This window comes from Ochotona princeps, chromosome 4 (genome assembly GCF_030435755.1).
Source record: "Ochotona princeps isolate mOchPri1 chromosome 4, mOchPri1.hap1, whole genome shotgun sequence".
NCBI classification, from domain to species: Eukaryota; Metazoa; Chordata; class Mammalia; order Lagomorpha; family Ochotonidae; genus Ochotona; species Ochotona princeps.
Window position 1 is genome coordinate 96,582,564 of NC_080835.1, and position 24,795 is coordinate 96,607,358.

The 24,795-nt window shown below is 54.2% G+C and overlaps 1 protein-coding gene across 2 annotated transcripts; it reads left to right on the forward strand.

Annotated features, from left to right (window-relative positions):
- Window positions 1-105: 105 nt before the first annotated feature.
- Window positions 106-24,527, forward strand: SLC37A2 (solute carrier family 37 member 2). 2 transcript variants are annotated; one of them, XM_058664052.1, is made up of 19 exons: window positions 106-326; window positions 12,139-12,220; window positions 12,663-12,753; window positions 12,873-12,951; window positions 14,293-14,428; window positions 14,781-14,857; window positions 16,509-16,675; window positions 17,203-17,246; window positions 17,433-17,585; window positions 17,894-17,984; window positions 19,252-19,314; window positions 19,968-20,053; window positions 20,514-20,562; window positions 20,692-20,765; window positions 20,971-21,049; window positions 21,162-21,259; window positions 21,549-21,613; window positions 21,834-21,890; window positions 23,674-24,527. In XM_058664052.1, the coding sequence occupies exons 1-18, from the start codon at window positions 268-270 to the stop codon at window positions 21,862-21,864; spliced, it is 1,524 nt and encodes a 507-aa protein (XP_058520035.1). In that variant the 5' UTR covers window positions 106-267; the 3' UTR covers window positions 21,865-21,890; window positions 23,674-24,527. The 2 variants fall into 2 exon arrangements, with proteins under 2 accessions (XP_058520035.1, XP_058520036.1); XM_058664053.1 differs by having other exon boundaries at window positions 107-326; window positions 17,203-17,240.
- Window positions 24,528-24,795: the final 268 nt, after the last annotated feature.

Here is a 24,795-nt window from a genome sequence, read left to right on the forward strand (position 1 = left end):
AAAGAGGAGCCCAGGAAATCGCCAGCTGTCAGCGGCTGGTGCGGAGACCAAGCGCGAGAAGGCCAGGGTGTTGCTGACTTGCACCGGCGGGGATGGCCCGACCCGGAGGGCAGTCAAGTGCAAGGGGGCGGGGGCTCGTGTGCTCGGGCCGCCGGGCCGGGGCGGGCCGGCCGGCGGGGCATTTAAACCCTGCTGACAGCCGGCCTGACACACGCAACAGGCCTGCGTCGTCCTCCTCGACTCAGCTTGGGGTACCGGCCGAGCAAGATGCGGTCCTCCTTGGCTCCGGGAATCTGGGTCCTCCGCGCCTTCTCCAGGGACAGCTGGTGAGCAGGGCTGGGCTGGGAGGACTCCGGGCTGGAGCTGCTCCCCGCCTTGGACCATCGGAGCCCGTCTGCTCGGGGGTGTCCGGCACGATGTGGCCGCGGGTTTCGTCGGCGGCGCCAGCCTGCGTCCCCGGCTTCTTGGGCACCCGAGACTGAGATGAAGAACAGACTGCCGGTGGATGCCGTGGTGTCCTGTGTGCGGCCCTCACCTCCGCTTGCACCGGGTTGCTTCAAGGCACCCCCACTTTCTCCTCACGGGACACCGGGGCATTGGCGCTCATTGCTTGGGGGACCGAGGAGGCCCGGGGGGGGGGGGAGGTGGAGGAAAGAGGTCTCTTTTAGCCCTTGGGTAACACAGAGATCAGAACTCAGTGGTCCTGGTAGCCTATCCTGAAGGGTTTCAGTCCCGAGGGACGTCCCTGGAAGGGGCTTTTCTCTCCAGCTGCACAACAGCTGGCTGACAGCTGGGTAGTCACCAAGTTCAGTGACTTCAGTGGCTTCTGCAACAGCTTCCCTGCTGACCACAGGAGGTCCGAGGAGATCCGAGGAAGCCATGTGTCCTTGCTGGGCGGTGGGTGAAAAAGCCTCAACGATTCTTGGTCAGGTAACCTCGAAGCCTGCAGCAGTTTTGTCTATGCAACAACTTTAAGTAATGCCTTAGTGACCTTCACTGAATTTTGCAAAAACAGCCAGATTCCTGGCCTGTCTGGAGAAGCAGGTGATAGAGCAGTAGGGGGCCTGGGTTCCCAAGTGACAGTCATAGTCATTGGGATTTTCCTTTAGACAAAAAAAAAAAAAAAAAAAGATTTAATTATTTTTATTGGAAAGTCAGATTTACAGAGAGAAGGAGACAAAGATCTTCCATCCACTGATTTACTCTCCAAATGGCTGCAACTGGAGCTGAGCTGATCCAAAGCCAGGAGCCAGGAGCTGCTTCTGAGTCTTCCACTTAGGTGCAGTGTCCCAAGGCTTTGGACCGTCCTCCACTGCTTTCCCAGGCCACAAGCAGGGAGCTGGATGGGAAGTGAGGCAGCCAGGACATGAACTGGCAGCCGTATTGAATCCCAACACATGCAAGGCGAGGACTTTAGCCACTAGGCTACCACGCAGGGCCCTTGTCTTGGTTTTAAAGCCAACAATTTCTCACGCCAAATCCTTCTAGACCCTGGGGAAATCACAACAGGTGGTTAGGAATGTACTACTGGGGCCGAGCTACACGTCTTCCAAGCTTCTTCACTCATTCAGAGAACTGATCTGCTCCTCTTTGAGTTTGCAAATGGGGAAAAATGAATCAGGAAGAGATAGAATTTTGACTCCTATGAGTCAAAATGGACAGGAACATGTGTTAAAGATTTAATTTTACTTATAATGAGGAGTCAGAGAGTTTATAATTTGTTCCACTCGAGGCAGGCAGATAAAGGAATTTGGCTTTCTGTGGGATTTCACTGGAGAAGATGAGGACCCCAGGAGGCAGCTGGTGGTGATGGTTCCAGGGCAACGGGAATGGGCTGCATGCCACTGGCTGTACAGGCAAACCTGGCTGCACATTTTATGTTTGTTTAACTATAATTAAGAATAATGGAGTCCAAGGGACCTATCCATTTATAGATCAGGAAGGATGAAACCAAATGGGGTTGGACAGGAAGACTTATGGGAACTCTGGTCCACAGACTTGCCACCTTCCCACCCCATGCAGAGGATGGTAGCATAGCTCAAGGGCAGTGAAAAGCTGTAGTCAGATAAGTTAAAGGTCAGAGCTAGATAACCTGCAGGGATTTCCACTAGATAACACGCAGCTTTCTATACAGGAAAGCACACACTTCTTTTTTATTTCTAGTCTCCCCAGTTTTGATAAAAATTAATCTCCAAGAAAGATTATTTTGATCAGGGAGCAGGTTGGGTTAGATGTATTCTCATTATTTACATAACTCCAGCAGGAGTGTTTATTTACCAGATGGGTCTGTTAAATTTTCTCTGCCAAAAGTGTTCATTAGGGATCCGAGCTTGGACTTTTCAAATCCTTTTAGTATTTGTTGTCTTGAAATTAGAAAGTCAAGCCAAGAAACTGTCCACACAAGGTTTCACTTGCTGTGCCTTCAGAAATGGGGTTAACTCTGTAAGGTTCCTGTGGGTTTGGTCAGGCTGGGAGGCCAGCAGGTCAGCTTCCTTGGGAAGGTTGTGCTGGTCTAGCGTCTGTACAATGACACTCAGCTCGAAAGGAGGCTGGTTGTATCCGACGGCGGTGAGCATCCTTGCTGCAGACAACCTTCCAGGCAAGTCCTTGATTGCATCACTCGTTTTTCTAATTACACTCTGGTTATAAAAGGAGGACAAGTTCTCACCCCTGTACAAGCAACCCCATTGCCTTGAGAAACTCAGTGGGTTCGTGAATTCTGAGGAGTCAGGCAGGGAAAATTAAATGATTAGAAATGTCTCATTTCTGTTTGTAAAAGCAGGATCTACTGAAGTGTTAGAGTTGCAGAGAGCGTAGGAAGGAAGGAAGGCCAAGACCCTCACAATATTTGAATCCGGAAAACTGAACACGATGGCCGCAAGGCAGACATTTGTAGTGGTGATCATCCCTTGTTGGTTCCCTGAGTTCAAACGGCTTATGAAAAAATAGAATTGAGAGAAGTTTATTTTAGTCTAAAATTTTTTGAAATCCATCCATTGTTTTTTTCCATAATACGTATTTTTCCATGAACCCTTCGTCTGTGATTAATTGCGTTCCACTGACTCTTAGGCTAGCAAGCTCATAACTCGTGTCTGTTGGAGCACCTGACTCAGTCCACCAGTATGTACGGTCTGACAGTCGTCCAAGTGCTGCCAACAGAGACTCAGTGCTGTGCTTTCGCAGGCAGCCCTGGGAAAAGAGACACAATTCTGGCCTGTAACTGATTGTAGAGCCTTTGCAAAGTATCAGAGTCTAACAAAAACCGCCTGTGGGTGACAAAGACCAAAAATCTCTGGCTAACTTGTTACTGATATTTTCCAAAAGTGGATGATCTGACACTGTCTCAGGATAAAAAAGTAATGCGGCTTGCAAGGAAGTTTGCTCTGAAGCCTGTGAAAAAACAAAAACAAAAAAGAAGAAACTGTTCCAGGCAACAACAGGTGGGATGATATTTACACACAGAATCAGGCTCATTTCCAAGAAGATGGAAACTATTATATCCATTTATAGAAATGACTTTTAATCATTTTTACAGGGGAAAACATCTTAAGATGTTGCATTTAAAAATATCTCAAGACGTGGCATATAAAAAAGTCCAGAGAGTTACAGAGCATGCCAGGAATGTCACTAAGGAGGTTCAGGAAATCTGGAGGCAGTCCTAAACATCTGTGCTCTGATACAACTCCATGGGAAAAGCAGACACACACACATTCCAGTGGAAGACTGTTGGCCTGGATCTTGCTAGATTCAAACAAAAGATGTAAAGTTGCAGTCCACCAGAGGACTGACGTCATTAGACATAGAAACAGCTCGTGGACACTTTGAAATCTGGCATTTCCCTTACTGCCTATCGCTTGTGGCATATTTATGTAGATAATAACATTTTTATCCATAAAGACTAAACTCAGGGAAAGGCTGCTTATCTTTTCTGATTTATTATCACCAAATGAGATACCAAATAAGCTAATTATAGTTGTATTTCTAAGGTTTATTTATTTATTTGAAAGGTAGCAGTGCAGTGAGAGTGAGAGATAGAGAGTGCTTCCATATGTGGTTTCACTCTCCAGTTGACTGCAAAAACTGCGCTGTCCAAAATGAGATGCTCATGCAGGTCTGCCATGTGGGTGCAGGGGTCTGAGCACCTGGGCCACCTTCCTCTGCTTTCCCAGGCCCATTAGCAGGGAGCTCATTTAGAAGTGGAGCAGCTGCAACGTGAACTGGCATCCATATGGGGAGCTGGCATTGCAGGTAGTAGCTTTACCCATTGTGCCACAACACTGGCCCAAAGCCTATAGCACCTAACTTTTTAGGAGTGAAAAAAAACAAATCTGTTGTTTCCCAGGAGCCTCCATTCTGGAAATAAAGTGAATAAACTGATCAAAACTGAGCTGACTTTGGCAAATTTGTAACACATTTAATTGCTCTGCGGACTCCATAAGCCAAGCCTAATAGAATTCTGCTTCCCACAAACTTACGAATTTATCCTACCAGGCTTTGTTCTGCACTATCTTTTATTCTGCTTGAGAGCAAAACTACCCTTTTTCCTCCCCCAATGAATAAAAGCAAGTTTCAGGGACATGAGTGCCGAGTTATACCTCTCTGCAACTGTAGTAAAAGTTTAAATTCTTGTCCAATACTGTATGGGACACAGATCTATCATGGGTGGGTAAAGATGCTGGAGGCCTGCCAAAGACAATGCCACATGGGCCTGCCGCCATGGGGCCAGGATTTAGACCAGACAGGGCATGTGTATACTAAGTTGGCACTATAAGAAGGCCCTGTTCTAGGAGCTGGGTGCCACACGTTGAGGTAGCCCACCTACCATGCCCTTCCAAGCCACTGGCAGTCGTTGGGAAGAGAGCTGCCTCTTCGAGCCTAACACTTCAGGAGTCAGAGATTCCATGTGTAACCCACCTGGCACGCGGGAAGCATGCGTGTGTGGTGGCACCTGCTGCCGCTGTTGGTGATGACATTGTTATCGCAGGAAGAAGCTAGCCCAATCCACTTTTCCTTCACTAACCGGAAGACAGGCTAGACGAGAGGCAAACAGGATGAAACCGGAGAACTTTGTCAAACCTGCTGCTTTCACACATCCTGGTGGGGTGGCGTGGGGAAGGAGGAAAATGAATTAGCAAGCCAGAGGGTGGATTGAATGCAGGCTTTGGATTGCTTTTCCATCAAATGGGGATAACAGTGGGGGCCGGCGAAGTAGAGTAGCAAGTTAGGCTTCTTCCTGTAACACCAGCACCCCACTTGGGTGCTGGTTCAGATCTGCACTGTCTCTTCTTCTTTCTTTGTAATGCCTCCTTTCTAATAAATAGTAATAATAATAATAATGTACTTTGTAAGAATGTTGTGAGGTTTGAATGAGGTACTGTGTGTAAGGTACTCAGATCAATACTGGACTCAGTAAGTTCTGAATACACATTAATTATTGGCCCTTCACTCTTCCTATTATTTTGTGCCAGGTATTAACATATAATTCTTGGAGATGTGTAAAGTTTCCCTGTGGAGCATACGGGTAAGGTGAGCACAGAGGAGTCAGCTAGCCAGTCCAGCAGTATTCCGTCCCTAGCCAGTGACCCAGCTGGAGCTGGACCCAGGTGTGTGGGACTCCTAAGCTCTTGGGCTCTCTGCTGACCTCCTGATGGTATCACGTGGCCCCTTGGCCTTAGGTAAATCATTTTAAGTGAGGAAGGCTCATCTCCTATTAGCTGCAAAGTAGACATTACAGTGTGCCTACATCTCAGAGATTTGGTGGAATCCCATGAAAAGTTATTGAAAGCCCTTACCCCAGTTCCTAGAGTCTCTGATGCATGCTAAGTTCTTGTCAGTATCTGCAGGGGAGGGATCCATGCCCTGTGTGGTGAGTAGGTGGGCTCCCACAAGGTGCATCTGGAGGGATTCTGAGCAGAGGCCACAGAGCCAGCAAGGACTGGACAGGAAAACATGGTCTGCCCCCAGACAGCTGGCAGGAGCATCAGGGCCGAGGGAGCCGTTTCCTGAGCTGCAGCAGGTACGCCTGGTGTGCAGGAGCAGCTGTCTCTCCAACAGATGTGACCGCTCCCTTTCTTCCTGGCAGACCCTCTCTGCAAGGAGGTACACAGGTTGTTCCTGGCATTTCAGAGCCCCTGATCACCCAGAGGTGCCCGGCGCCGGGGGCCTGGCTGCCTTCCTGCTTCAGTTCCAGTGTCCGTGTGGGCATGTCTGGGGGCAGCTGGCAGCATGGACATCCTTCCAGAGAGATGATGGCGGCTGGTGCTTGTGGGGCAGGGCCTGTGTCCTGGGGCCCTGTGAGGGGGCCCAGCTCCAGAGGTGGGGAAGAGAAGCCTGTGGGAGGAAGGACTGGGTGAAGTAGCAGCACTGGATGAGCAGGAACAGGTGGGTGGGTGGGGGCAAAGCAGGCTGGCAGGAGGAGCAGGCACAGCGAGCTCCCACATTGTGGCTGTTTTCCCCACACCCTGATCTTTGCATAGGAGCAGGCCCTGGCCACGGCTGTACTGGTGGCAGCTGCTCAGACCAGTGCTTCCACCACCAGATCCTAGCATACTGGGAAGACCTGGGAGAAAGACAGGGTGCATGCCAGAGACCGTCACACCCTGTCTATTTCATTTAATACCTGCAACAACATTGAACTACAGGAGTTTATTATATTATTTAAAATGAGATCAAATGGAGGCTGAGAGAGGTTAAACAGCTTGCTCAAGGACACAGGAAGGAGAAGAAACAGGCATTAAGACCCAGCCCCTTTAGCCTCTGTCTGATGTCTTTGTCCAGCTCTGCGAAGGTCCCGGATCACGTTAGCACCCTTCCCACATGCCACCCCAGTTCCCTTGCCTTGTCTTTTCCTGATCATTGCAAGGAGCTGCTTGATCAGGGCCACAAGAGAGCCACATGGGGTGAGCTGCAGTGGGAAGAGACTGCTGGGCCAAGGGAGGCAGCAGCCTGGAGCCTGGGAGGCTGGGCCCATTCTCGCTGCTGCCAGCCCCAGGCTGAGCTGGGCTCCATCCCCCACCTCTCGTGACTGCCTCTGCCCCCAGCCTTCTCTGTGTTTCCTCTTCTTCCCTTGTTTCCTCTTCTCCCCCCACCCCCATGCACCTCGCTGCTGTGTGTGGGTGGGGCTGTCTGACTCAGACTCACGGAGGATCCTCAGGAAGACAACAAGGTTTTGGGAGAGTCTCAACTGGCTGGCCGACTCCTGAATTTCTTGTGCTCAGGCTGTACCAACCGAGAGCTGAGGTTGGAGTTGGGCAAACTCCAAATACCAACTGAATGAGGAGAAACAACAGGAGTGAGGTCCCCAAAGGCCAGGACTCCCTAGTTGATCCTCGCCATAGTGGTAATGTGTGTGTGTGTGTGTGTGTGTGTGTGTGTGTGTGTGTGTGTGTGAGAGAGAGAGAGAGAGAGAGAGAGAGAGACTAAAGCAGCTGGGTAACCCGGATTCCTGCTCTCCTATCCTCCTATCCTGGCATGGTGTGGGGTGAGAGAAGCATGTGGCCCCTCCCCAGGCAGGACACAGTCTCTCTCCCACCTGCGCCCTCCCCCAAGCCTCTTCCCAGGCTTCCCTGGCCCTCCCCCTCTCCCAGTGTTGCTCCCATTGCCTGCATGCAGCCTGCTGGTAACAGCCAAGGATTCTGTTTCTTGGAGCATCAATTTCCCTGCTCAGCTTTCTCCTGGAAGCAAAAACAGTCTACCCTGTATCTTCCTCTCTCCCCCACAAAAGATCATCCTCCAGGCCAGGAATTTGTTTTTGGGATTTCCTGGGTTCCTGGGCACTAAAGGTTCTCTTGCCTGTGGAGTTTCTTGTGGCCAAGCCCTAAGTTAACTTGATGATAAGTGCTTGAATCCTGATTCCCTGGCCCAGGCGAGCTTTGGGTCCCTCAGGTCTGGCCTGCCTTACTCCATCTGGTAGGCTGCAGGCCAGGCTCAGGGACTCTGGCCCTACAGTATCTGCTGTAGACTGGTGTTTCCCCACCGGGATATCTCATCATGGCCATGGAGGACTTGGCAGGGGATGAGGGTGGTGGCCTTGTTACAATCAACCCTGACCTGGGTCTGACTGTGCCCAACCCTCTGTCCTTTTCAGATCTTCTCACCCCAGAACAGCACATCCACAACCAGACCATTTATTCCATTTCTTCAGAACCAGGGCCAAGGTCACCTATAACCACAGCCAGCCCAGTCCCAGGGGCAGCCATAGACATCTCCCAGTGGGCTGACTGGGCAGCCCTAAGCAGACAGATGTTTCACCGTCTCTGAGGTCAGGAGCCCTCTGCCAGCCTGTGCTGCTCTCCTGTCTGCCTGCTGTGCTTGTGGTCGTGGGAGCAGGTTCTTCAGGGGGGGGCTTTTTGATTTTTATTTTTTTATCCCTTGTTACTTTGGGACAGACTGTTCCTCGCTCCTGTCCCACAAGCTTTCTTAGTGCAAAGTCTTTGCAATATCGATAAAGCTATTAACATGCTCCTCTGGAAGAATGAAGGTGGACTGTCAGCCAATAACTAAAAGATAGCTATTTCCTCCATCTGCCTTGGTTATTCATTAACCAGTGTTTGGTGGGGGAGGTGGGACTCTCACAGGTGGCATCTCTTGCTAACAGAGACCTGGAAGGTCATGGGGCAAGCAGCCCCACCTGGAACACCCTAGGGGCCTTGTCCCTTACCCTCTTGGCTCAGCTTGGCCCAGCCCAGCTCAGCCCTGAGCGCCCAGCCCTCACAGCCACCCCAAGGCTAGGCAAGGCCCAGCTGTGCATGTTTTGGCCTCTGCTCCCCTTCTGGGGCCTCTCGATTTATGAAGGAAGGACTTGTAAGAAGAGAAGTGAAACCTGTGGGTACAGAACACAGAGCGTCAGCTGTCCTGGGGCTGAGCCTGACTTGGTGGCCTCAGCCAAGCCTAGCTCTTCGTTCTGAGCCCTGTCCCCAGGCCCCTGTGAGCTGGGACCTTTTGGCCATTTCTCAGCATGGCTTGCAAATGGGAATGGGCAGAACACCGTTCTGAGAGCAGTCCTTGGAGGCCATCCTGGGAGAGGCCAGTGCCAGGCCAAGTGCCACAGCTGACCATCCCCTGCTCTCTGGCACCCAACTCTCCTGCTGGCTTGGGTGTCAGGTTTCCTATAGTGGAGTATGGTCAGTACTGGATGAGAGGCGGGCATCTCACAGGCCTGGATGCCAGTGTGCCTGCTGTTGGCAGAGAAAAGCAATGGGATGGCCCCAGCACATTCTCCCGCAGGCGCTTGGCTCACCCCAGGCAGGGTGGGCGTCACATGCAACTTTAGCAGATTTTTGTGTTTCTCCAAACTCTGGGACAGCACAGCCCCTGGATCTCTGCCTCCTAGGTGAAGCCAGGGCCTGGGACTCCCACTGTCTGAGGACTTGGTGCCAGCCTCCAGCCCTACTTGACTTCTAGAACAAAACTGCCTGTGCTGCCTTGGCCCTGCTAGCTCCCGGTGCTCATCTGAACCCAGGCCAGCCGCCATTCTCTTAAAAAAAGGGATTTACTTACTTGCAAGGCAAAATTCTATATACAGAGGGAAAGACAAAGAGCTCTTCCCTCTGCTGGTTCATACCCCAAATGACCGTGACAGCCACAACTGGGCCCATCAGAAGGCAGGAGCCAAGAGCTTCTAGGACTCCCATGTAAGTGTCGGAGTTATCTTCTGCCACTTTTCCTGGCACATTAGGAGGGAGTTGGATCAAAAGTGTAGCAGCTAAGGTACCCATAAGGGATGCCCACACCACAGACAGAAGCTTTACGCACTATACAATAGCTCTGGCCATTTTAAAGTACTCTCTGGGGGACCCATGTGGCCATTGCCTCATTAACCTGTCAGTCATGTAAGGCTACAGACGCCCTGCTTTTCAGGTGAGCAAACAGGCTTGAGTGATGAAGCCAGCTTTTGGCTGCCTCCAAAGTCCTTGTGTTCTTTCATCAGCTCTTTGGCAGGCACCCTTTGAAACCCTGTGCTGTTGCCACATGCCTGGGAGCAGCCAGCCTGCCCTGCAATGACAAGGCCTGTCTGGGACTCCTGTCCAGAGTCAACAGGGGCCTGGGTCTTCACTTGGCTTAGCCTCGGTGGTGTCCAGAGCACCACCTTAGAGGTCCCCATCCTAGCAGTGACTTCCCAGCAGCCCCAGGAGTTAGCCTGAGTCCTGCCTCCTCTCCAGCCACTTGTCCTCCTGCACCTGGCTCAGTTCCATCTTCCAGACGTCCTGATTGATGCACAGTTCCCCAAACAGGTAGTGTTATTTCACGCCTTTGTGCTTTTGCACACACTGCTTCCTTTCCCCGGCACATCATCCCCGCCCCAGCGCCACTGACCTGGCCATCTCCTACTTGTTTTTGAGAATGCGACTGAACCCTCACCTCCAGGGACTGCCATACCACTGTATTCGGTGTCCCTCCTCTGTGCGTCCGGGTCACCCTCTTGCATAGCACCAAGTCCTGGTGTTGCGTGCAAGAGGGCAGTGGTCCTGCCTGGGCACCTGGGTGGAGATGGAGAGCAGGCTGGGTGCACCAGAGGCACCATCTTGGAGACACACACAGGTCACCAAGGGCATTACTGGGAGGCAGGCCCATAGTCTTGCCACATTTGCTCTACCCCAGGCAGCATCTCAGGTAGGGCCCTAATTTGGGGTTGTCTGTGGAGCTTCTATTTTCCCCCTTCAGTAGTTCTTTGCAGTGGGGTGCTCTCTCCAAATGCAGACAGTCTCCCCATCCCAGATGCTAGAAGGCCCTGAACCACATGACCATCAGTGGGGCTCGGCAAACACTGATGTCACCAAGTTTGCCAATGCCAGTCCCTGTGAAAGGCCCTTGGAGTAGCCTAGCTTCCCTGTGATCCATCCAGCTAGCCAGAGAGGCCAAGGCATGGAGCTGCATGAAATCCAGGCAGCACAGTTAGAGCTGGGTTCTGATGGCATGCCAAGGCACTGGCCATGTTTCAGGATCATGCTCGAAGGCGGTGCTGCATAACTTCATTCCCTGAAGAAGGCAGACTGCGGGCAATGCAAAGGATGGAGACAGAGGCCCACATAGGAAGCTCAAGTTCAAGGGTGGAGTGAGGTGGTTCAATTTTTGTGAGCACTCCTTATTTCACAAGTGGCAAACTACATTGCTTCATGACGCAGTGGGGAGAAAGAAGGTGTGGGTTTGGAACAGGTTCCCAGAGAGGGCAGAGGAGTGCCCCATGTCTGCCATCAGGTCTGTGGAGCCGGCAGGAAAGAAGGAGCCCGGGGCCTCCCACCCTTCTTGTGAGCAGTCAGGGTCTTTCCTGCTGCCTGGTGCTTCTTGCTAGCCTGGGGCCGCACGCCTGTCTCTCTTCCTGTACTTGCTGACCACATGCTGCTGACTCGGCTCAGCTGATGCCCTGGTGGTGACTCAGGCCTCCTCCTGCATGGGGAAAGGGGCAGCAGTTGCAGCGGAAACATTGACTGCAGCCCAATTGGACCAAACTTTCCATCTCAGACCAGCACAAGGGATGAGAAGTGGGGGGTGGGAGGGGAAGGGGATGACAGCAGATGGCGCATGGAATGTGTGAGCAATGGCTGGAAAGAGTGATCGCCTGTCAGATGAGGGACAGGGGGACAGACCAGTTGTGGGGGCAGCCGTCCCACTGCTATGGTCCAGACTGTCCTGTAACGGGGCCGAAGCAGCCGACATGTCTGATGAGCTCTAAGCCTATGAGGACCTCACTTGAAGGACAATTCCCTGTTTCAACTCTCCCCACAACCTGTGTCATTTCTAACGTTTCACAAGTGGTTATGTTTCTCTGCCCCAGTCTCCATCCCTCCCGTGCAGACAGGGCTCCCTTGCCTTGATGAGACTGGAGAGGAGCAGAGGGGACACGTGGGGGGCTGCAACAGGAGGAGGGGCTTCATGAGGGCATTCAGGATGCTGAGCCAGCTCCGCTGGAACCTCAGGAGTCAGGCAGCATCAGGAAGGCCAGTTCCCTGGACCCTGGCCTGTGGGCATTTTTGTTCTTTGCCTTCCCCTTGGCTGCAGCATCTGGGGAATTTGTGTCTCAAAGTGGGGTCTAAGAGACAAATCCAGGCCTGGGGCTGCCCATGTGGGCACAACCTTGGCCCAGGGCTCCCAGCAAGGCCTGACCCCCTACGGAGCCAATGCATGGCCCTTCTCTGGCAGGTACCGTGGCTTCATCCTGCTGCTCACCTTCCTCATCTACACCTGTTACCACATGTCCAGGAAGCCTATCAGCATTGTCAAGGTGAGACTGGGTGGGAAGGGAAAATGCCAGAGATGCTGGCTCAGCAGCAGAAATGCCCTGGGGCAGAATGGTCTGGGCTTTAGTCCAGAACCCTTGTAAGCCCTTATGGTGACTGCCACAGCTGCCCCCTACCTCTTGGCAGACGCCCCATTAGGGGCTCTTTTCCCCAGGGATTTCGCCATAGGTGAAGCTTTTGCATGTGTTCATCAGTAGCAGTGTTAGTGGCTATGGATGGGCTAGGGAGCAGGGGCTCTGGGCTAGGTGGCTCTGATGGGACCACTTTACTTGTAGTCCCTCCTTGCAGGCCACGGTGTCTGCAGGAGGGGACGAAGGATGTGACAGGGAGGCAGTGACCCAAGTGTGGCTCCCCCTGACTCCCAGGCCACACTGGCACTGGGGTGACGAGGTGACTCCTGCCCTGGGTGCATTGTTGCCTCTGCAGAGCCGCCTGCACCAGAACTGCTCAGCACTGGAACCTATCAACTACACTGTCAATACCAGTGACAACTCGTGGTGCAGCTGGGCTCCGTTCGGTAAGAGCGGGGTGCGTGCCCCATTCCCTCTTCTTCAAGGAGGGGTGGTCTGAGCCTGGAAAGGCTTCCTGCAGGGACAGCCAAACAGCCAGCATTATGCCTTTCCCATCTGCTTTCAGACCAGGACAACTACTCGGAGCTGCTGGGGGCTGTGGACAATGCCTTCCTCGTGGCCTACGCCATCGGCATGTTCATCAGGTAAGGAGAGCTGAGTTGGACAGGGAGGAGCCTCTGTCCCTCCCCTGGCCAGCACTCCCCACCTGGGAGCAGCTGGGCTGAGGGGGGGAATGAGACTAAGTCTTCCCCTTCTGCAATCAGCTCGCACCTCACCTCCCTTTTACTGTGGCCTCTGAGTCTGCTCCTTCACCTGCGGCTTCCTCTGCTGGTGACTCCTGTTGCTGGCCAGGCTTGCCTGGGTGCTACTCAGAGAGCTGTGCTGGTAGGTGTGGTCTGGGTCCTCTTGGGCTTTCCTCAGATGCAGAAAGAGCCAGGACAGTCCCCATCCTGTGCTGTGTCTCCACGGCCACAGCAATAGCAGGTGTGGCATGTGCTGCCTTGTCATGAAAGCAGAGTACCGCAGCACGCTGTCTTCTAAGAGCTCGCAGTGGTTGGTGGCCTGTGCAAACCCTGCAGCTAATGGTAGAACAGCGAGGTGGCTATGTGACACAAGGGCCACCACTGGGAGCTCAGATAGAGTCCCTTAGTCCAAGCTAGGATTAGAGAAGAGGGCCCAGGGAGCGCTCCTTGGAGGAGAGGACATTTGACCCAAAGACAAGGTTGGCAGAGAGAAAGATTCAGGGGAAGAAACAGCGTGATGTGTGGGATCATAAAAGCTGGAGATTAGGTGAAGGATGAGGTTATGGAAAGGGCTTCTTAGGGAGTCATGTTCACATAGGTAACTCCCAGGACTGTGCTGAGGCAGATCTGGGTGGAGGGGGGGCAGACTGGTGTCCTGAGGGGCCAATCTGATGATGGCACAGGCTGCAGAGACGGAGGGCAGGGGCAGAGAGGACAGAGGGCAGCTCTGGGAGCTGGACTGAGAGCTGAGTAGGAGGGGCTGAGGGCAGAAGTGGCTTCCCAGTCTGGTCTGAGTGTTGAGGTGGAAGGTGGTGTCCTTCACTCAGATAAGGGACTCTGGGCAGAGGCTGGGTGGCGGAAGGAGGAAGAGGAACTCAGGCTGTGTGGACATCTTTGTCAAAATGCCTGGAGGAATCCTACATGATCCCGCAGCTCTATGGGAAAGATGGGGACTGAAGACACATAGTGGGACTGCTGGACAGAAAGGCCATAGAGGTGTCGAAGGGACCACCCTGGGAGGCAGCCGTGGGACACACAGTAGCCAGGTGGGAGGAAGACGGCAGCAGCAACGGCCGGCCAGCAGTGTCAGGTGGAGCATCAGTGCATGTGTGTGTGTGTGTGTGTGTGTGTGTGCATGTAGCAGGGGAGAGCTCTGAGACGGGCTGGAGGCTCCAGCTGCAGTTGTGGAGAGGGGAGGAGTGGACCCAGGAGACCAACCTCAGCCCCACCTCTCTATTCCAGTGGAATTTTTGGGGAGCGGCTCCCGCTCCGTTATTACCTGTCTGCCGGAATGCTGCTCAGTGGCCTTTTCACTTCACTCTTTGGCCTGGGGTACTTCTGGAACATCCACATGCTCTGGTACTTTGTGGTCATCCAGGTACAGGTCCTCCTCTTGCACCCGCTTCTTTGTCCCCTTTGCAGAAAGGACCCCGGGATCCCCAAGCAGGTCACGGCAGATGGGCCCTGGGCTCCTTGTTCCCTAGCCCGATGTCAGGCATCGGGTACTCCGTGGGTTGGCCTGGGGCACCTCACTGGGCTCTCACCTCAGCTGTCAGGGAGAAAGCAGCTCATGACAGCAGGGCAGATGTGGAAAGGCCGGGCGTGTGGTGTCAGGTGCGGAGGACTCCTCGGCCATGACACTGAGCCTTCTGCCCCCCACCCCGCCCCCCAGGCAGCCAAGCTGGGAGCATGGGGCAGGCAGTTCCCACCCCCTGTCATTCTCTTTGCAGATCTGCAATGGACTGGTCCAGACCACAGGCTGGCCCTCTGTGGTGACCTGCGTTGGCAACTGGTTCGGGAAGGGGAAGTGAGTGACAAGAAAGCGGACGGGGAAGAGCTGGGGAGGGTGGGCACTCCTGTGGTCACTTGAGGTCCTCTGATGCAATCTCAGGAGGAAAGATTAGAAAACTTCCTCCCTCCTTCCTCATGTTCCTCCGCTGAGATCCACACACTTCCGTGACCGAAGCACCACACTGCTTTTCTTATCGATGAGGCTTTAGCCCACAGAACAAGCACCCTTCGTTATACTGCGGGACTTCATACAGTACGTGAAAACTGGGGTGGAAAGTAAGTTTACTGTAGTACAGTTTTGAAATCCACGCATACCTATTTTTTTTAAGGTTTATTTATTTGAGTGTTGGAGTGACAAAGAGAGGGAGACACAGAGGGGGAGATCTTCCATCTGCTGATTTACCACCCAGTTGACTGCAGCTGCCAGGGCTAGGCCCAGATGAAGACAGAAGCAAGGAGCTTTCTCTGGGTCTCCCACACAGGCAGCAGGGGTCCAGAACCCTAGGCCATCTTGCACTGCCTTTCACAGGCCAGTGGCAGGGAGCTAGATTAGAAGTGCTATAGCTGGCACATGAACTGGTGCCAACAGGACATGTTGATGTCCCAAGTAGTGTCTTAACCCACTGCACTACAACACCAGCCCCTCCCTGCATACTTTTTTTTCTGAAAACACATTTTTCATGCATGAATTTTAATTTTCTTGCCTGCCAAGCTTTCCAAGATGTTTTGAAGTAGTTTGTACTTTATTCTAATAATCAGTTTCCATTTCTTTTTTTGTAATATAAAAAAGTTTCAAGCTTATTATTAACCCCTATTTTTATTGTTATTTTCCACTTTACAGTTTCATGGGTATAGGACTTCCTCCCTTTCCTTTCTCCGCTTCTCCCTTCCCCATTGCTTCCACTTCTTTCAAAAAGTTGCAGGACTTCAAAAATGCATGTATTTATTTGAGGAACAGAGAAACACACATATACAGAGCCAGGGATGCACCAGGTCCCTCACAAGACTGGGGTGGGGAGACAGTTACTGTAGACTTCACCTCCTCCTCCTGGGTCTGCGCTGGCAGGAAGCAGAGAAGCCAGAGCTGGGTCCTAAACCCAGGTACTCTGATGTGGAATGCAAGCTTCTTAACTAAGGTCTTCATTGCAAGGCTACCCGCCTGCTCCTGACTTTCCCTTCTGAAGGCAAAGAGCAGCCAGCCTACAGATCATTGCAGGGACTCAACAGGGTCCCCGGTCCCTGGCAGGTGCCCACTCAATGTCGGGAGCACCCCCAACCCAGGCTCTGACAAGCAGGAGCCTCTGTAGCCATGTCCAGATGTCCCCTGGGGCTCAGAAAGCCCTGTTTGAGGCCCGCTGCCTCAGAGCGAGGTCTGGGGTGGCAGAAGAGAAGCAAAGGTGGGGAGGGAGCATGCCCTGAGTGGGCCAGAGCACCCATCTGGAAGTCCTGTGGGTGCTGAGTGCTGACTGAGGGAGCTGGCCTAGGGCAGCAGAGCAGCAGGCCTCATGCTGCCCGTTTGACCACAGCCAAGGCCTCCCAGCTCCCTGACAGCCTGTGGGCGTTGAGGGCCTCCTCCTGGAGTCCCTGGAGCCTGGCCGTGACCCTGAACCCTGGGCTCCTTTATTAATTTTCCCCTTGTCTGCTCTTTCCATCTTTCCTTGCTCTAGGCGGGGGCTCATCATGGGCGTTTGGAACTCCCACACCTCTGTGGGCAACATCCTGGGCTCCCTGATCGCTGGCATCTGGGTGAACAATCACTGGGGGCTGTCGTTTGTGGTGCCAGGCATCATTACCGCAGCCGTGGGGGTCCTCACCTTCCTCTTCCTCATTGAGTGTGAGTACTTCTCCCTCCCCATACCCTCCTGCCACATTCCCAAGAGTGCCTTGGAGTGCTCTCCTTGCAGGAGGAGGCTGTGGCTGTGCTGGGACAGTGGCAAGCCGGGAGGGGGGCGGGGAGAGGGGGAGGAGAGAGCTGGAGGCCCAGCAGGTGGGCTCTGGAGACGAGGCTGTCATTCACAGCACAGGAACAACAAGAGTGTAGAGGGAGCCTGCAGATTTCAGGGAGGCCCCAGCAGAGGTGTGAGAGGGGAAGTGGAGTGGAAGGAGGAACAGATCTCGCACATCCGGTGCAGGTGGCCCTGTCTCTGACAGCATCCTGGGTTAGCAAGGCCAGATGTTAACTGCCTACTGCCTCCAAGAGGCAGGGGTGATACTGCTGGTTGGGAAGGAGGGCCAGGCCTGGCCTGAGTTCCTGCCCCTCACTAGCGGTGGCATGGCGCCTGCTTTCTGCACCAGCTTAGACCCAGAGCAAGGGGAGGGCCTGGCCATGGGAAGGCCCCTGAGAAAACTATTTCATTTCAGATCCAGAGGATGTGGACTGCAGCCCTCCTCAGCACCATGTGAGTGTGAGCCAGAGCAAAAGGAGGAGCCCTGGCTCTGCCCCCAGCCTGGCTCCTTCCAAAAGGACCTTTCCCTGGGGTGTGGGAGCAAGGGGAGTGGGAGAGGGAGCCGCCTACCCTGCAGTGAGCCCAGGCCAGGAGAGAGCTGTACCACGCTGCAGCTCACCACATGGGTTCGCCTCTTCTGTGCAGGGCGGGCCAGATGAGGACCAGGACAACCCTGAGGATCCTGCAAGTGGTTCTTATGGACACCGGGAGAACAACCTGGAGACCGGGGCCAGCTGCTCCAAGGAGCCTTGCGAGGAACCTGCCGCCATCAGTTTCCTGGGGGCGCTGCGGATCCCGGTGAGGAGCCTGTGGGTCAGAGGAAGGCAGGGCCTTTCCACCCATGCTGTTACCTTGGCTCACAGGAGACAGGGTGCTCAGGGTGACCTGTGGTCCCTGCGGATGTCTACAGAGACGTGTGGGCTGGGTCACATGCTTGGGGAGGGCGGGCTGGAAGAGCAGGTCTGCTGCTGGACTGAGTTGGGACATGTGCTGAAGGCTGCTCTGAGCGTGGCTGATGGACAGTCCGGGGGTTGGGGGGGGCAGGATCCCTCAGGGAGCCTCTCTGCATTGCACCTTCTGTTCTTCCCCCCCCACCCCCAACCCAGGGTGTGATTGAGTTCTCCCTGTGCCTGCTCTTTGCCAAGCTGGTCAGCTACACCTTCCTCTACTGGCTGCCCCTCTACATCTTCAATGTGGGTGAGCTTGGAGGGAAGAAGAGTGGCGGGAAGTAGGCTCAGGGGAGGTCAGGGCTGTGGCTGGTGGGAGAGGAAGCCTGTGTGTGCCAGCCCCAGAGCTGAATGGAATTGAGCTTGTATGGTAGGAAGTTAAGTCATGCATTGGCTCGAGGCACCTTCCCTCCCAACCTCCCGCCCTGGGCTTTGAGCTGGACAGCCGGCAAGCCTCCAGATCTCCTTCCCCAGCCTGGTGTAAAGGCAAACCCTTCTCCAGGCTGCTTGGATTCTAGGCGGGTGGGACTGTGGTATTGCCCTTTGCTTACCCTCTCCCGGCCCAAAGAAGAGGGCCTGGCAAGCTGTCCCATACCATGTAACCTGGCAGTGATCCCAGTGTACCCTGGGTTGGCTGGGCTGAGCTGAGAGTGCTGTTAGCACCTTGCACACTCCTCTTCCCTGCCCCTTGCTGCCCCAGCACCTGCCCAAGAACACACAGATGAGACATGAGGGCTTTTGAGATTGCAAAAGGATGCTCACCGTCCTCCTAGCCTGGGTGGGACCACTTGGCTCAGGAGTCGTGCAGCCACACCTGTTACCCGGTACATCTGACCCGGGATCTCCCACCTACGGCTGCTCCACTCCCTCCCAACCCTTGGGAGGCCAATGCTACCCCGCAGCACACATGCTAGCTCCAAACAGGCCACTCTGGGATTAGTCACGGGGCCCAACCTCAGGCTGAGGCTTGCCATCTGCCTGCCTGAGGGGCTTGTCTGTGATAGGAGCAGAATGTTGGGCGGGTTTCCCCGACACTGTACCTCTTTGTTTGTGGCCTTGGTGCTGACTTCAGAGTATGAGTCAATTCCGGGGGTGGGGCTCATGAGCCCCTTTCCTGCAAGCTCTCTTCTGGCACTGTTTATCAGCTGAGACCTAGCGTGGCAGCAGGACGCTCCGGATGGGATCTGCCAGTCGGCTGCTCCGGGCACATAGGCTCCGTCAGTCAGAGCTGTGCTCCAGGAGGACTGCCTGGGGACAGTGATCTCAAGGCTCAGACCCCAGGCTTGCTAGATAGAGGCCAAGGTTGTCCTGCTGGGGAGTACAGGCCTGGGCATCCATCCTAAACTGCAGCACACTCGCTCTGGGGTCCTGGCCAATCACAGTCCCACGGGCATTCTGCTCCATTCTCTGCCATGAGGCATTGGTGTGAGTGGGTCGCCTGGGGTGCTGCTGGCCGTGACCCTCCCGGGTGTATGACCTAAGTTTCTGGTCTGACTACATGCTTATGTGCCCTGCAGCCCACTTCAGTGCCAAGGAGGCGGGGGACCTGTCCACACTCTTCGATGTTGGCGGCATCATAGGTGAGGCCTGCCCTGCTCTCTCAGTGGGCTGCCTTCCCTGTTCCTCTTGTCGGGGTCCCGGAAGAAGGGGCAGGCCCAGTGGAAAGGCCATTTGGGTCTATTGTCATTTCTGCTGCAGCTGGATGGGCCTAAGAAAGATGGTCTTGGGTTCCGTCTCCCAAAGTGGTGGGTCGCAGGAAGGGCTATGGAGGGAGAAACTCTGCTGAGATTTTCAAATGTATTTATTTGAAAGATAGAGTTCTGGGGTGGAATGAGGGAGGCAAATCTTCTATGCACTGGTTCATTTCCTCAAACGGTTGCAATGGCTGGGGCTGGGGCTGGGTCAAGCTATCAAGCTAAAACCAGGAGTCAGGAGCTTCCTCAGGGTCTCCCATGTGGATACAGGAGCCTAAGCATTTGGGCTATCCTCTACTGCTTTCAAAAAGAAGCTGGATCAGAAGTGGAGCAACTGGGACTGGAACCAGTGCCCATACTGGGAAGCGGGACCACAGGGAGTAGCTTTAACCTACTCTACTACAGTGCTGGCCCTTCTGCTGATTGTTGATATCAGGCCCAGGCCAGTGTTGGCCAGGACGAGGGGACAATGCCAGAACCCTGAGAGGGATGGCATGGGCCTGCCCAGGTGGCAGTGTGTAAGTGGGTTTGTCTTTCAGGTGGTATCATGGCAGGAATCATCTCTGACTACACCAATGGCAGGGCCACCACCTGCTGCATCATGCTGCTCTTGGCTGCCCCCATGGTATGCATGACCTCCAGGGCAAAGAGCCAGTGCTGTGGGGCTCTCTGTGCATCCTGAATTTACACACACAGCTATCTCACACGTGTGCAACCCTGAGCATGCACTGGGTATGGAGGGTGGGGCAGGGGAAGCAAGAGTAGGAGTACACACCTTGGGAACACACCCAGATGGGGAATTTGGGAAAGGGATTGATAATGATTTGACTGTGTTGGAGAAGGAGGATAGTTTCTCACCTGGGCCAAGGAAGTAAGAGGTCAAAGTTGGATAGGAAGGGGGAAGATGAAGCAATCGATGACCATAAATTAGATCCTTCATCCCTGGGACACCAGAAAGATCTGAGCAGATGGCCATGAGAGGAAGAAACAGGAAAATGACCTCTGTGGTTCCAGGGTGGCAGGGGGTTGTTCCCCCCTTCCAGGGAGCCTGGCAGTTACTTGGCCCTCCACTTCTCTTTGCTCAGATGTTCCTATACAACTACATCGGCCAGAATGGGATCACCAGCTCCATAGGTGAGGGGCTGGTTGCAAGATCTGCCAGGTCATTGGGTGGGGGGCACTGTCCTGGGGCCCCCAGGAGGTTGGCCTGGGGGTGTGGAAGCAGGGGCCTTTCTAACAGTGGTGTCCCTTGCTTCTGCTCAGTGATGCTGATCATCTGCGGGGCCCTGGTCAACGGCCCTTACTCCCTTATCACCACTGCTGTCTCTGCTGACCTGGTGAGTAGGGCCCCTCCCTGGGCCATGGGCAGGGGCTTTGTCCCAGCTCCTTTTCCCCCACATCCTGAAGAGGTGAGACCCTCCAAGTCCTTCAGAGCCCACCTGGTTCCCTTTCCCCCTGGTCACCATCATCCCTGTACCACTTTCGGCATTGCCCAGTACTACTGCTCATCGCAGACCTCCCCACCCTGCCCTCTCCCCCCAGGGTACTCACAAGAGTCTGAAGGGCAATGCCAAGGCCCTCTCCACTGTCACAGCCATCATTGACGGCACTGGCTCTGTAGGTATGTAACTGTAGCCCTTGCCTCCTGGCCGGTGGGTCGATTCCTGAGTGTGCTCTTGTCATTCAGGCTGGGGAGGTGTGGGTCTCCTTCTCATGTGGTACGGTCTGAGCAGGTGCGGCTCTGGGACCTCTGCTGGCTGGGCTCATATCACCCACAGGCTGGAATAATGTCTTCTACATGCTCATCTCTGCCGATGTCCTGGCCTGCTTGGTAAGAGTTCCCGGGGTGGGAGCGGGGACTATGGGAGTGCGGGAGCAGTTTTATCCTTGCCAGGCCGGAACTCTGGGAACCCACAACTTGTGTTGCTGGGGCTTTGGGACAATGAGGGCAGCTGTTCTGTGCTCATAGCCACCTTCCCTCCTGGGTGCCCCTGCCACATGTAGCCACATGCCTGCCTCTTGTTCTCTGGCCAGTACACCCCTCACTTGACACTGGGCATTCCTGGTTCCCCTCGCTAACAGTACCCTGCCTGTCCCCCTGTGCCTGGTTCTCCCCACAGCTTCTCTGCCGGTTGGTGTACAAAGAGATCCGGGTTTGGAAGGCAATGCTGAGCAGGGCCAGAGGGTGAGTCCTCCCAGGAGCTGCAGACCCCTCTCCCAGCCTCATTCCTTATACAGGGATCCACTCGGTACTCAGTTTCTCTAAACCCAGGCCAAGGTCGGTCCAGCTCAGACCTTGGGAATGCTGAGCCAGCCCCTGGACAACCCACTGGGGTCACTCCTGCCCTGCCCACCCACCTCCACCCCACTAACCTGTCCTCTGTTGTCCCCATGTGTCTCCATAGCTCTAGTCTGGCCCTAACCCAACCGCGGTAATATTTTCCTCCAGCCCCATGATTTTTGTGAGTATTTTCTACAAGGCTGTAGCTAAATGTGCCATGAGGATGCGGGCTGCATGCAACCTGTCTCTCCTGCAATGTTGATTCCCTACCTTTCCCTCTTCTTAGGGAGCCTGTCAAGTCGCAGAGACTGTGGGCACCCTCACCCCCTCAGTAACTGGGACATGCTTCCCGTGGGGCTGAGGCACCTCTCCCTGGGGGGAGGGTGTTCGGGTCTGCACTGCACACTCAGGACAGAGGGGGCAAAGATGGTGTCTGTGCTTACTGAGCTGCAAGTGTCACATGAAGTTCAGAAACACAGGTCATCTGGTCCCTCTGTCCAGGATGTGCTGTTAACCAAGGCCAATCAGGGCCTCTGAAACAATGTTTAAATCAAGTGTTGGGGGCTGTGGTGGTGCTCTGCCTGGCAGCTCCTGGTGGCGGGTGTGGAGGAGGTATGCATCGGCTGGTGCTGAGGCAGGGACTACCCGCTGGTGCTGGTGGCTAGGTCCCCCTATCCCTGTGCTCTGTGTGCTGAGCAGAGGGTCTCTTGCTAAGGAGCTGTCTGGAGCGGGGTTGGATGGAAGGACACTCCCATAGATATACACTCAGGGGCCATGGAGACCAGAACAGTGCATGGGCTAGCACTTCCTTTAAAGAAGGAAATAAAACTGAGCAGGAAACAGCCAGGAGAACAGCAAGTTGCTCTCAGAGAGCCCATCCTGCCAGGTCCTGTCCTAGGGAGCAAGCGTGACCCTAGGGACACTGTGCTCCTCTGGGACAGTGCCCAGGGCAAGCTTGCTGGGCTGGGGGTGGGGCGCATGGAGAAACAGCAGAAAGGGAGAGAGGCATAGAATAGGGTTCAGTCTCAGGTGTGTTAGTGCATCTCTCCCAGCAGCCCTGGGAGGGCGCTGTCTCACTCGGAGGCCAGGGAACAGAGCCAAAGCCGGGGAGTTAAGCGCCAGCCTTCTGTGCTGCCTAATGCTGGGCCCATGTCTGTGGGTTGTGTGCCTTCCTCTGCACTGCTGCTGCCCTCGCTGGCCCCTCTCGGAGGCAGAGGGGTGTGCGGTGATGTGATGGAGCAGGGGCCTGGAATCCAAAGCCCCTGGACAGCCCTGAGACCTTGGGCATGTCCTGGCACCCTAGCTCCAATATTCTGAGCCACTGCCTCCACAGATACTGATGTAGGCATGCCTCTGCTCTTTCCCGGACATCTGGCAGGGCTGACCTGAGGCTGCGGTGAGATGGGATATGAGAAGGTGTTTTGTCTTTTAAGATTTTTTAGTTATTTGAAAGGCAGTTACAGAGAGAAAAAGAGATCTTTCATCAGCTGGTTTACTCCCTAAATTGCTGCAACAGTTGGGACTGGGCCAGACTGAAGCCAGGGCCTCTCACATGAGTGGCAGGGGCCCAAACACTTGGTACCTTAGCAGGGAGCTGGACAGGAAGTAGAGCAGTCAGGACTCAAACCTTACAGGATGTCAGTACTGCAGGTGGTGACCTAATGTGCTATGACACAGCACTGGCCCCCTAAGGCAGTGCATTGTAAAGCTGTCCAATGTGGCATAACACTGTAAGATGTTTCACATAAGTGTATTTTAAACTTATCACTCACATGTGTGTGTATATACATATTCTTGCCTTGCTGTGCATACCCAGGAAGCAAGAGGTGGTCCAAATTAGGGGCAGCAGAGATGACAGCAATTCTCAAGGGGCCCTGGAAGCTTGCCTCCCTGGTCCCCTTGCTCAGGCAGGAACTCATTAACGGTCTCATTTCTCTTCTATCACCTCTCTTCTCTCCCTGTAGGTATAAAGAAATATGAGGCCCTGATCAAAAGAGAAGCAAGGAGGGTCCCCGCCGGGTCCTCACAGTGAAAGACAATCGAAACATCCATGAGTCGGTTTGGCAAAGCCTCTTGATCCAACACCAGCTCAGCTCAGCCCAGCCCAGTCCAGCCCAGCTGAACCCAAGTTCAGCTCTTATGACTGCTAACAGTTCAAGCTCTTAGGACTGCTAAGAGAATAAGTGACTCCATGGGAAGGGGACTATCAAGCATGAGCAAGTGGAGGGATCCAAGGGCCTGAGTTCTGAAAGCTGTGTGCAGAGGGATGCAGCCCTGGGCTGAGGGCTGTGTCCTTGAGAGCTGCCTCCATGCTGGCAAGTGAAGGTGATGTGCCAACTGTTGCTCATCCAGTTGCCAAGACAGAAAGCAAAGCTCTGCTCAGCAAGGTCAAAGTCTGTCTCCCCCAGGCTCAAATCTAATCTAACCAATCTGGTGGGCATTTCATCCCATTTCAAAGATGCCTGCCTCTCTTTACCCCTCTATCCATGGACCAGGCTTCTCTATCTGTCCCAAAGTGGGATCCTTGTCTTCCACCCCCCAGTTCCTCCTGTTGATGGCTTCATTGTACACCTTGAGGAAAGCGTTGTTGCAATTCCATCAGGACCCAAGCCACAAAGAGCGGCATTGGGTACCAGACACGAGCAAGTTCACTCTTGGACTCATGCAGCTCTGATTCCTGCCTCATGCTGGTCCCAGCCCAGCTGTCACAGTGGAGAATGACTTCTGGGCCAGCATCGATGGAGGAGGGGGCAGAAGGACAAGACTAAACTTAATAGTGTGTGTACTGAGAATTTTCAGAATGAAATGTTGATGATTACTATGTGTGCCAGCTCTTCTCTGGGGACAAAGCTGACAGTGGCCACAGGCAAAGGACTTTTGCCCTGAGCACAGCCGCCATGGTGACCTAAACAAGCAGGAAATGCACGAACCACAGGCTCATTCCTATGACTGCTCTGTGTGCAGTGGCACAGTCACCCCTCTCCACCAAGTGTTCTACTGCATGTACAAGCCCGCCACCCCAGCTCATGGGGGTCCTGCATTGCTACAGGCGGTGCTGGCTCTTGGTATTGCCACCTGACCCATAC

Coding starts and splice junctions, on each gene's coding strand:
- SLC37A2 (XM_058664052.1), top strand. CDS start 268: ATGCGGTCCTCCTTGGCTCCGGGAATCTGGGTCCTCCGCGCCTTCTCC. Junction 16,676..17,202: donor CTTCCTCTTCCTCATTGAGT/GTGAGTACTTCT, acceptor ATTTCATTTCAG/ATCCAGAGGATGTGGACTGC. Junction 21,050..21,161: donor TGACGGCACTGGCTCTGTAG/GTATGTAACTGT, acceptor CGGTCTGAGCAG/GTGCGGCTCTGGGACCTCTG.